The 13146-nt window shown below is 44.3% G+C and overlaps 1 protein-coding gene across 4 annotated transcripts in view; it reads right to left on the reverse strand.

Annotated features, from left to right (window-relative positions):
* The window catches only part of CAMTA1 (calmodulin binding transcription activator 1), a 701783-nt gene extending 691965 nt beyond the window's left edge, over nt 1-9818 (reverse strand). Inside the window, exon 1 of one of the 4 annotated variants that reach the window (XM_083628408.1) lies at nt 8747-9818. In XM_083628408.1, the coding sequence (XP_083484534.1) occupies nt 8747-8771 (25 nt within the window). In that variant the 5' untranslated portion in view covers nt 8772-9818. The remainder of the gene's footprint in view (nt 1-8746) is intronic. The other 3 variants (XM_083628407.1, XM_083628410.1, XM_083628409.1) reach the window with 3 other exon arrangements.
* Nucleotides 9819-13146: the final 3328 nt, after the last annotated feature.

Here is a 13146-nt window from a genome sequence, read left to right on the forward strand (position 1 = left end):
AGTCATGTCTTTACAAGAATGGCAATAAAAATAATTTCCAGGGAAAGCTTTGGATTTGTTTAAACACTGAAACCACATTAAGGCTGCAAACCTACACATACTTAGCTTGGACTAAGTCCCAAGAATTCAGTGAGACTTCTGTCCAAGTACACTTGTCTAGGATTGCACTGTAATTGTGCTTCAAATGTTTTTCCTAATCAAATATTTCACTCCAAATATATTTAGCTATAGGAAACTTTAGATTATTATAGAACAGATAAAATTTAGATTGCACATCTATATTTAATAAACAAAACTTTAAAAAGCATCAAATGAAGATGGGAAACTAGGTGCCAATTAATTAAGGGTATTTGACGCATTTTTGGTAGATTATATGATTCAAAATTTCACTCTGAAGAACCATTAAGACCATCTTTCATCTCCCAGAATTTCTCCAACCCCATGCCTTTTTCTACATTATCAGTCCATGGCCATCACCACATCTTCTGGCTCACACAACTGAATTTCATACCATTATTATGCCTTCCTGTTTGTGTGAACTGCTTTTCCTGTGACTGTTTTGAATCTCCTGCCATTGAGTTATTAGATAACCCAAAGCTCTAGTATTACAAGTTAGAACAAAAATATATCTGCACTTTCTCTACATTTTACATAGTTTTAAAAACCATTATTCCCCTTTTAGTCATTTTTCTTCTAAATTAAAAAGCCCCCGATATTTTGCCCATAGTAAAGGTGCTTGAAACCTTTTGATTGCATTGGTTGTCTTTTGAAAAAATGGGAAAGAGCAGTTATCATTTTTGAGATGAAGCAACCAGAACAGTAACCCATATTTCAAATGCAGCTGCACTAGGCCAAATAATACCGGTCTCGGGAGAGAATAGCCTTACAGACCTGTACCCTCTTATTTTCATTCCCATTTGATTCCTGATAATCACTAGCAAAGAACTTGTCCTTTCCACACAAACATACACATCCATACACTTGCAGTTATTTCAAAATGATATATTGGAATAAATCAATGGGTCACAGAAATTCTCCAGTTCTTTTCCCTACAGTGACCTTTTGGAACCAAGAAGCTTCCTTGCATCTTTGTCGGGGCCTGGAGCCAAAAGACAAAACCTGACTGGACTATCAACTACAGTATTTCCCAGTTTCCTAGGCATCAAAATGCAAAGCGAAAGTCACATTCCATTAAAAAAAACCTGGGGGAAAGTTGCCAGTCCAAGTTTCCTACCCTATTTACTAAACCTTTAATTTTGTAACATTTCTAAATATACTCAAAAATTGATCTGTGTCCACTTCTAGATGAAGCCATCAGTTTAAAGTTAGATGTTAATATTTCTACAAGTGACGAAAATCTGTAAATTTAAGAGGGGGCACAATTTCATTTTTAAAGTGAACCCTATTCCAGAACAGCCATTTGTTGCTTAAACGCTGAAAGCCTTGCTCCCATTCCAGTCATGTATGAAAACCTCAGGGGCAGCTAAGGCTTCCAGCTGAACTAATAGCAAATTCGACAGCAGAGATCTTTCTGTTGATGATTTGCTGCCCCCAGCCTATGGTTGGTCAATAAAACCAGAACAGTTCTTCAACAGCAGTAGCCGCCGTCATGCAGTACATTTTACAAGCAAGAGAATCAAAGTAGATGGCCACAGGAAATGCCCTTCAAAGTCCAAACTCCAACATGAGCAAGACCTTTGGACAGAGAGGTTTTTTTACACAAAAAACAACAACAACATGCTTTTCTTTAAAACCAGATCATAACATGTCTATGTTGTGCAAGAGACATCATCAGATGCCGTTCCAATCCCCAGCCCGCTGAAGATTAAGTTTTATAACTGCCAGTCCTAAACTATAGGCACAGGCTACATTTTCCCTTAGCTTTAACACTCCACAAAGGTCTTCATTTTTCAAATTAAATGCTCAATTTTACCAAGAAGCAGCTCAGCAAGAAGCTATTTCAAATCTATACAATAGAGAATCCACTTAGCACAGCTATCTGCGTTCACCTGTTAACTAATCTGTTCATGGTCCCCCCCCCAAACCCCATTCTATGCCTTGCTATAAATATTCACTTGAATACTTAACACTTCAAAATCCACGCACACTTTTTTGACTCCAGAAATATGGCTGGCAGTTTGAGAAATGAGTTTTAAATGCTGAATTATCTGCCCTGGTGGAGACGACTATTTCTCCATGCTTGTGTTCTGGTAACATTATCACCCCCAGGAAGTACATCATCACCCCAAGTGAGCCACAAGGCCATACAGTACAGCACTCTGGACAGAAAACAATTTAACAACCATACTTTCAAACCATTCTCACAACAGGGGCAAGACTCTTGTACTACAAGAACATCCCTAAAAACCCTCCACTGAGAATGACACCCTTCCCTTGTCATTTATTCCCCCCTGTTGTGGGTGGCAGAGAACAGTTAAGAGGCAGCCACCCTTCAATACAAATGGATAAACATGACTTCCTTCTTAGCACCAGCGCTTTCCACTTCATCCATGGTGCCTTAGGGAGTGCATCAATGGCTTACAAAATACAGTCAGATTCTCAGACCTGAGAATGGTCAGCCCACTTGATTTCACACGCAGTTAAGTCCAGAGATTATTAAACATTAAGTTTTATAAGTTAACCGGAACAGCATCTCCAATTATAAACCACTAGTGAAATACTTGTCTTTGTACAATCATTAAAGGAGAGAAATGGCTCCCTTTATACTTTTGACAGAGGTTAAGTATCATGTGATTAAGCAAAGCAAAAAAGAATTTTTGCCGTTTCCCCCCCTCCAAGAAAGAGAGAAAGGCCACCCACAGGCCAGCTCACTAAAATAGCAATAAATATTTACTAAGTGGAAAACAAGTTAATGTCAGGATGTCTAGAACAATCTGAGCTACTGTAAAGGACAGTGTAACCCATTTTAAAATTATGTAATAATTTACAGACAAAGTAAACACAAAGTAATGGAGGTAAAATGTTCTTTTTGGGTGGGGATCAAGCAGTTTGGAATATGGCAATCTGAGAGAGCTCACAGGAGTTTGATGATGAGCAAGAGTTTTCTGGATGTTAATTTAAATGCCAGCATTTACATCTACTATCTACAAGGACCAGGAATGTAGTTGAGGAAGGGCAATACATGAAGAGACATTTCTAAACACCAATGCATGAATATCACATGACAACACTACTATCACATGGCATGGCAAGACTACATGACACCTTCCTGCTTAAACAGGGTGCAAGTCAAGGCTTACAGCAGACCTTCTGCAGCAGAGAAACAAGTGACCTTGCAGGTTAATCGTCTCAACACACCAACAGCTGTTGCAGTCCCCAAAGAACTAGACTTCCTGAACATTGTACAAGAATGAAGCTTTAAGCGCTATTCAAGCAACTTTATGGCTTATAACTACTAGCCCACATGAAATTCATTCACCTCAAGTAATGCCTGTACCAAAACAGGACATCAACAACCTTTTACGTGAGGAAAATGCTTATTCGCATCTTAGAAGGCAAAGCCAGCATCTTCCTCTCCATTTACTCACCCACGCAAGCTCGATTATCCCGAAACTTCCACGGCGCACAGCAAATGGACGTGCAGAAGCCATGAATTTGGGAGCTCAAGTCAGTGATTTTGTGAATGGGGGGAAAGATGTGGGTCATTGTATAACTACAGTACATGTTTAGCTGAATATGTGCAGTTGCAAATGAGGTATTTTAAAGCACAAGAGTTATAAAAGTGGTGGAAGATTTTGAATGGCATCCTTTGACCTACTATGTTAACAAAAGACTCTTCACCTTCTCTATTAAGGCAAACACATATTAACATTCCTTTCTATACTGTTTCAGCAGCATCTCCATAAGGAAAGAGAACATGTGCCATTTCACTCCCTCAGACCCCCCAAAGTCCATTCCAGCATGCAGGGCCCCAAGTACCCAGCCACAACAGTTTGATTGGGTGCAAGTCCTCTGTGACATCTGATACTACTACCGACTGAAAACCCATTGACTACATCTAGAAATTTCAAGTTGCTTTCCAGCCCTGCTAGCACTGTACAAATAAAGGCAATGTTGCATGTTTCTGACAAAGTTATGCAAATGAATGAAAGCCTTGAACAAAAAGAAAACAATTCACATATGGGTTTTTGTTTTGTTTTTTGCTGTTTGGAACCTGCTTTTTAATCTCAAGAGTAAACATCCCCTACTTGTCATATCCGTATGGTTAAGGTTTGGGCACAGCTTCCCACCTCACCTCATGCCACCTTAGTACTTTTGAAGTTCTAAATGCAATATGCAAAACAACAACTTTGATTGCAACCGATGCCTTGGCAAGTGTACGCAGGTATGACTACAGAAGCACAGAAAAGAACATTTAACCATCCAGCATTACACAGCCTATATAAAGACAGGACATGTTTAACCCTTGAAAACCTTTACTTGCAAAAAAAATTAAATATCTCACAGAGTTAGCATTCATATATACCAGCCCAATGTGTATATTTAAAATGTTCTTAAAGGGATCAGCCAATACACTACAAATTTCTTTGACAGTACATCACTACCCCCTTGTGGCTATGCAATAAAAGCCTCGTGTTCCGATTTTCAAAACCGTATTCTCTTCATGCAACTTCACCAAAAAGTTACAGGCTTTACCTCTTCCCGTCACAAGTCATCTTTTTTTACCTATTGAGCTTTAATTAATTCCAAGACCAAGGTGACATCTCAATAAGACTTTTGTACATCACACAAAAGGTTCAAACACTTGTGGAGAATTCATTAACAAAATCAATTTGATTTTAATATAAAATTTATTGCTTTAAAATGCTGTAAACAACAAACAATTTGATCCCTCATTTTATCCCTGGCTAGAGTCCTTGATTACAACTGCCACCATTTCAATTACTACACCACTCCCATTGTGCAGTAATGTTTAAAGCATAGACATGCACCATACCAACTTTATTTTAGTTCAGCTAAAAGTTTTAGCTCTTGATCAAAAAAGAAGTTGAATGCTAATTTGTAATACATAAAACGAGCCACCTGAGATTGATTCGTAGCACCTCAGATACCATATCCCAATCACAGGTGGGGTTTTTTTTCATTCTCATTTTTAGACTACTTTGAATATTAGGCCTTTGACGCCAGTATCTCACCTGCACCAACATGCCCCAAAGCAAACTCTAAACCCACTGATTCAAAACATGGGAAACTCCTCTGCTTACTGGACATTCCAAATATTTTGTGGGACCAAAATAATTCTAACCTACACCAAGAAAATGGCATGCACATGGATTATTGCCTAAATATTTTAACAGACAGGCACATAAGGACATATGCAAGGAAGATATGCATTGAGCAATTCCTTCTGATGGAGATATGTAGACACAAGTTATGCACATTTACATATTTGAAGCATTAGAACAGATCGATTGATTTGCACAAGAAAAAAGTACACACATCACACATGTGAACAGCCCTGGGATCTTCAGCTGAAGCCCAGTATACAAATTTAATAAACAACAACAGGATGGAAGGAAAGAAGGAAGGAAGATCATGCCACTAAGGCAAAATACTGTACTACTAGAAAAGAATGTTTGATAACATCACACATTGGGTATGTTTATTGAGTGGGCATATTATTATGAATGGCAATTCCCACATCTCAAACTGCCTTACACTGAGCCACACCCCACTGGTCCATCTAGCTCAATATGATCTACACCATTTCCAACTGACAAGGGCTCTCCAAGGTCTCCAGCAGACAGAGGTTTTCCCCAAACCTTCTTACTTAAGATTATTTAACCAGAGATGCCTGCTGCAAAGCATGTGCTTTACTAATGAGCTAGTACTACTCTGTAGTAGATGGTTACCAATCCCCATTTTGAAAAGTCACACCTAGAATGCCTAGCCCCTTTCCCTAAGAAACACTGGTACAGTTGGGTGCATGTGCCCCAGCTTTCACTTTGCATGGGCCACTGTGGTTGTGTGTCCTATAATGAACACACACTGGCAGGATCAGCCCTTCCCATATGCAAGGCAAAAAAAAAAAGCTGTAGCTCAGTGATAGAGCACCTGCTTTGCATGTGAAAGGTCCTATGTTTAATCCCTAGCATCTCCAGGCATGGAGAGCCACTGCCAGTCAGTGAGCTCAATGGATCAAGTGACTGATTCAACAGAAGGCAGCTTCCAATGTTCCTAAATGGATAGCACCAACACACCTACCTACAGGTGAGGGAGGCATATTAAGATTGTTATGGCTCAGCATCAATTAGGCCATATTGCACCTGTGACTGAAGTATATACAGGAGAAACAAAATGGTGCCAAGAGGTGAAGGTGAATTGAAAGCAGTCAATCAACCCCATTTAAAAACATGTCCCCTCTCAGATGTCTTACAGCGTGATGCGGAAGAGGTAGTAAACCAAGGGTTGAATAGCCAGCCCATGCCCCACTAGGCCCACAACACAGAGAGGAAGCAACAAGGGGAAGCATCATAAGGAAACAAGCAGATGTGGGTCAATTACAAACCTAAGCATAAAGTTGGGTAAATGCCATCAAATTTATTTACTTCTCTATACGGAGAGGGAGAGACGAATGTCCAGCCACACAGGTGTGCCTGTACTACCCAGAGATGGCCCGTGGAGCATACATAAGGGTGAAAATGCTATCATGCACACATTTAAATCACACATATTCATTATTCTATACAAACGGCTGCCTCTCTACTTGTGCATGCCAAATACCTACGTGCATGACACTGCTGTAGCCTCCACTTGCACCTCCAAGCAGCAATACCATACCTTCTCCTTGAACAGCAGCAGAGGATAGACTATTTGGAGCAATATGGTAATGCCTCAGCTGCCATGAGATGCAAGGCCCTGTCCTCCACTCAATTTATTCAGTTTCCCACCCACCCCCACCAACAGAAAGGAAGACCTGGCCTCCAGCTTACTTTTTAAGGCATGCCCTTGGCTGCCCAGAACATTGCCTCTTTCTCTGGTCCACAACACTGATGTTTTTTTCACGCACATATTAATCATGCACGTACCACAGCACTTTTCTCTGCCCATGCTAGCTACCAAGGATCAACAGGGTTATATTTTTTAATGATCCAAGGCCTTGCCCTTGTCAGTGACAACAGCAAACCGGATCCCCACATAAAAAGGCTGGATGTATATATTTCCCCTGCCCCTTACTCCACCACATCTTACCACAGCCCAGCAAAAGAGCTGGCAAAATTATGCCTCTCTTTCCCTACATCTGGAGAAGTCAAACATCCCTTCCCTCCAATTGCACAAATAGCAACGCCTGCTGTGACCTTACTATGGCTCAAACCTTACCCTGCCTTCAGTAAGCAGGCCTGTCCCACCAACACCGTACAGCAGAGTGCCTGTGTCCTTGTATGCAATCAGGCACGGATCTTCCAAACTGACAAGTAAATGCCCACTTTCACCTGCATTTGCCATTGGCAGATTACTGTGTGGGTCAGCAATATCCCAACACGAAAAGGCACCAATCCCATGTCCTGCTTAAATATATGAAAGGAAGTGAGGGCAATCGCAACCTTCCAGTGCCAGAGACTGGAGAGAAAGTGCCAGTGCTCTTTCCCCAGTATGCAAAGAGTGACTTTCACAGACCTTTCCACTGACAAGGAGAACAGGTGGCTCTGTCGCTCCTTTGCCTGGCAAACCCTGGCAGGTGAACCATGTGTTCAAAGGCAGGGCTTGTCCGCTTGCAATCCTCACACAGAGAAAGATGCTGCTTATGCCTTTGGTGCTCACAGGGGTGTATGAGCATGTCACTGCTGCCAGACAGCCACTCTCTTAGCACACAGGACCTTAACCCACCCAACCCTCCCCACTTGGACGTCATCACAGTGCACTGACAGAACTGGCCAGCCAGCCCAAATCGCGGGACATGCCAACTCCAACACGCTCCACGGAGCAGGCAGACGTCACCTCTAGGGGTTTCTTTTCTTTCTTTTAGGTATTCAGCACCTAAAGGCAAATATTTTTGATTTCTGCCTAAAAGTGCTGCTTCCTACCCCACCCCCCAGCCTAACAAACAAGAGGCACAGACGTGTGTATGTGTGTTTTGTGTTCCCACGCCAAACTCTTCTCTTTTTGCGCCCCTCCAGCATTCTCCTTGCAGCTCAAGACGGACACCCACTCCATCACCACCACCCCAGGGGCAAACCCCCGTTCGCCTAGGGAAGACCCCCCGATTCTCTCTCTTCCCACCCCCACCCCCCGCCTCACTTGTCATGCAAGGCAATGAGAGGCGGAATCCTATTCCGGAGGGTCGCCAGGAGCAGAGGCGGGGGAGGGGTTTGCGCGCGCGCGCGCGCCCCCTCTCTCCTCGCCCCCCCTCTCCCATTGGCCGGCCATTCCCCGCCCCCAGGCTGCCCCCTCCGCCGACCCCTCCCCTCAGCAGCGGCAGCAGCTCCTCGAAACTTTCGGGCCGGGAGACCGACCCGAGACGCCGAGCCGAGACACCGCCTCGTTGGACTGGTTTGGAAGAATTTTGGAGGAAGCGCGCGCGAGGCGGCGGGGCGGGAGCGGAATTCGAGGGAGGGGGCTGCCCCCCCCCTGCGCGCGCGCGCGCGTTCCCGCCTGCGCGCCCCCGCCGCGTGTCCCCTCAGCCCTCCCGGCCACCCTCCCGCCGTCCCCTCCATCAGTCAGTGAAACCAGCCGGGTCTGTCCTGCCGGCGCTTCGGTTCCCTCCGTCCCATCCCTCACAGCTCACCTTCCGGCTTGTTTTCGGCGGCCATTTCCCCTCCGCGCGCCACATCCTCCTCCGCCGCCTCCTCCTCGCGACCGGGATCCAGGCAGGCGCGCGCGCCGCTGCCGTTGCCGCCACCGCCTGCTGCCCCCGCCCCTTCCTCCTGCCGACCTATTTCCGGTTCCGCTCCCTCTCTCTCAGGCCCCCCCACCAGTTTCCCCTGCTGTCGCCGCTGTTGTTACCCCCCTGCCGTCCACCTCCAGCCCCTGCCGCCGTTGTTGCCTGCCTGCCTGCGTCCCCTCGCCGCCGCCGCCGCCTCCGACACCGGACCAGCCAACCGACCCCCCCCAGCCGCCGCCTCACAGGCAGTGCGGCGCTCCCATTGGGCCTTTCGCGGACTGATGCCTGCCTCCGCCAACCCTCGCTGAGCAGAGGCGAGCCGGAAGGGAGGATGGGCCTGACTGGCACCGTCGCCGGCCTATGGGCGACTAAGTCGGCGAGTGGGCGGGAGAAGAGGAGGGAGGCGCATCAGAGGCGCTAGTGCGGCCATGATGAAAGGAGCGGGGAGAGGCAGAGGGACTCTCTAGAGTGGGGAGAGTAGCCAATCAGACTCTAGAAAGGGGCGGAGAGGGTTGATGGCAGGTGGTTCAGCCAATAGCCGTGCCAAATGAGGGCGTTAGGATGGATGCGGCGGGGAAAAACCGTGACGCAAATGCGAGGCAGCGAATAGGGCGAGGAAGCGCGACGCCGGAGGGAGGGAGGAAGCCGCGTCCCAAAGGGAGAGAAGGGAGCAGAGAGGGAGAATGAAGGCGGGGGCTGGAATCCGATGCGCGCTCCTATTGGTCAGCTGGCATTGACAGGCAGCCACGCCCCTGCTCGCCTTGTTAACCCTAAACAAAGGCTCTGATTGGCGGAGGCGCAAAAGGGGCACTGTGACCAATGGAGGGGGTGGGGAGCGAATCCGCAGTTCTGATTGACCAAGGGGTCCTCTCAGTGGTTTACTTCAATGGTTTAAAGTGTCTAGATCTCTGTCCGATTGGAGGATCTCCCTTGGTCCCTGCCATCATTGGCTGTTCTGCTGGGTTCTGGAGGGGCTTGTGTCTGCATGGGTCCTTATTTGCAAAAAGCAAATAAAAAGATCGTTATTAATCCATTAATTAATTAATTAATTAATTATGCTTTGTGTTAATTGCATTATCTGTTTATTACTGTGCCTGTTTTTCTTATTACTGCGCTGATTAATTTCATTGTTGCAATTATAATTTTTTATTGATGCAATTATATTTTTTATTGTTATAGCAACTATTCCATTTAAAAATGATAATGTTAGGACGGCTGTTAGTATTATCACCATTATAATTGTTGCAAAGATTAATTTAATTTAAAAGCATACATTTAGGACAGAAAGTGGTAGTGGTAATACTGTACAACCATTATTAATTTCAGGAGCCCTCCAATCTGCTGCCAAGCACCTCCTGGTCCTGCAAGCTTTATACTGTACAGGAAACTTTCAAATTAAAGTTTTGGATTTTTTTAACCCAAGTACCTTTTTAGTGCCTCAAAACATATTTTAATAGATAAATCTGCCCTATTTATTAAAGTTGCAGCCCTAATATGTTCATATTTTATGCCACAGGAATGGATGCATAGTTGCAACAGATGTTTTTCAGTTTTCTGTACTTCAAAAGCTGGGAAATCATATTCATTGTAACATCCATCTTGCATAGATAACTCCATAGCTGTAACTCTGCAATATGTGAATAAGTCCTTCTTTTTGTCTTTCCTCATTCAGCTTCATTGCATGAGCCCATGGGGTTCTATGGAAGAGTGAAAGAAACTTATCTCTATCCCAGGGTTCCCTGCCATTTTCTCCTCTGGTGCTTGTGAAAGGTCTCAGTGAATATCCCCTCCAAAATCCACAGTGCACCAGAGGCTTTTTTGTTTTTCCCGCTCAGTTTGACCTGGCTCAGTCTCTCCTACATTGAACATGCCCACATTTCATTGCATGCCAGCTGAAATCCAAGGCACGCCTCCACAGGTGCGTGAGAGGCTGTGACCGGCCCAAGGTCACCCAGGGAACCTCATGGCCAAATGGGGATATAGATATATATGTGTATATATACTGCTGAGCCCTGCTGTATCCCCTCGCTCAACATAAACTCTTGTTGCCTCTTGGTTTCCTCTTCTCTCATAGGCTGATTTCCCCCCCCTGGCAAAAATAGTCTTAGCTGCATGGCCAAAGAGGGAGGGAGAGGAAAAACCTTATGTGTAAGAAAGGAAATATTATCGTTACGAGTTTGGAGGGGTCAGTATTGATGATACCATGGGTTCCTTCCAAACCTGCAGTCTTGAAGCAGCCAACACGTAGAATGTATAAGAGGAAGCCTGCCAAACCAATTCCTTTGTCAAGGTAATTTAGGCTTTGGCTGGCAATTTAAGTATGGCAATTGAATATAGCCAAAGAGGTTGCTCAGTTTTTATAGAGATAAATGGGTGGGTCTTTTTCACCTCACCGGGTGGGATGCCACCTTATCCTGGAATGGAAAAAAAGAAAAACCCAAGGGGCTGTGCATGGGAATATGTGAGAGAGAGCTGGGCTGATGCTGGAAGCGGGAGACACAGCCTTATCTTGCTCCGTGCTGGATCCAAAGCTGGGTTTGGTACTTCTCTGGAAACCTAAAAGAAAAGCAAGTTCTGCTGTGGCATTAATGCTGTGAGCCCCTCCATCCTCTGCACAGGTTGTGCAAATAAATCCATACATTCTAAAAACACCACAGACTCCACTGACCTTCATTCCAAGGAAACCAAACCCTGGGAAAAAATACTTGGAACCCCTGGAATCTCTCATTCACCAGAAATTGGGGTGGCACCTAACATTATAAAGCCCCAGTTTGCTCTCCTCACCAGGAAAGTGACTGTGAAAGCAGGGAACCTGGAGCAATACCATCTCCCTGCTGAAGAACCCTGTGTAATACCATAGCTTTCACCTTTATACACAAACAGAAATTTGCCTAATAACATCCCCATATACTTTATTTCATAAATTTAGGAATAGCTTGGCTAGGCACCAGCAGAATACTCTTCATTGCAAAGCTGATGTGATTTTAACAACTTGCTTTCATAACATATTCATATATTTAGAACCAGCCGTCAGACTCCGGATACTTGGAGTACCTCATTATTAATCTCTTCCTTTTGCTGCCCATCGAAGATTTATTCCTGCTTTGTTTCTAGCGATCTCCTAGCCAGTTTCTAATCCATAACAGATCTTTACCTCTCACCCCATGACTACCTAGTTTTCTTAATAGCCTCTTGTGAGGAACTTTATCAAAGACTTTTGAAAAGTCTAATAAATTTTATCTGCCAGCAGCCCTTTATCCGCTGTGTTGTTGGCTCCCTCAAAGAATCTTATTAGGCTGGAGAGGCAAAGCTTTTCCCTTTGCAGAAGCCCTGCTGCTTTGCCCCTATCATACCATGCCATCTTTAATTATTTTTTGCAGCTAATTTACCTGGTTCTAAAGTCAGGCTTACTGGTCTGCCATTCCCAAGATTACCCTCAGGCCTTTTTCAAACAGATCGGCAAAACCCTGGCTACACTCCAGGATGAGAACTGATTTTAATGATAGATTAACTTTCTACTTTTTTCCCCTTCAAGCCGCGCAGCTGTTTAATTCTTAAAATCTTGCTGAATTCTTGAATGCATACAATCTAGCGCAGGTGATTAATTGCAGTTTACTGTATTAATTTGTTCTACAGCCTCCTCTTTGACATCTTAGTTTCTAATAGGGCTAAAAAAAATTAAAAGAATAGGGAAGCTGGTCATGTCTCTTGTGAGGAAGCAAATTTTAATCTCTTTGCCATTCCTGCTTTGTCTGAATCTCTTTGCTGGGGAAGTTGAGAAGGCTGGGGAATCTATTTAATCATGAACCTTCTGTTTCAAAGCTTTCAAAGTTCATGGTTTTCAGTGTCTCTTGTGTAAAGGGGCATCTTTAACTGGGGTTCCCTGAGAGATCACTAATGATAGGCCAGCTGACAAAAGTTCAGCTGTTCTGCCATGATGGCTTTACGCCTCCAGTGCAGGACATGGCAGTTCCTGCTGAGTTCCATACCCTCCAATTGTCCCGATTTTCCAGGGACACCCTGATTTTACAGAAGCTGTAAAGTTTTTTATTTGATCCCAGAAGGACCTGCTTTTCCTTAGGACATCCCTTTTTCCACTGGAGAAATGTTGGAGGGTATGGTGGGACATCCCTATTTTCATCGGAGAAATGTTGGAAGGTATGGAGTTCTGTGACCCCTGAGCCAAGGAGATAAGTAACTATACAACCCTTAGAAGACATCTGAAGGCAGCCCTATATAGTTTTATTATGTGTTGGAAACCACCCAGAGTATTATTATTATTATTATTATTATTATTATTATTA

This window comes from Podarcis filfolensis (genome assembly GCF_964270895.1).
Source record: "Podarcis filfolensis genome assembly, chromosome: 8".
Taxonomy (NCBI): domain Eukaryota; kingdom Metazoa; phylum Chordata; class Lepidosauria; order Squamata; family Lacertidae; genus Podarcis; species Podarcis filfolensis.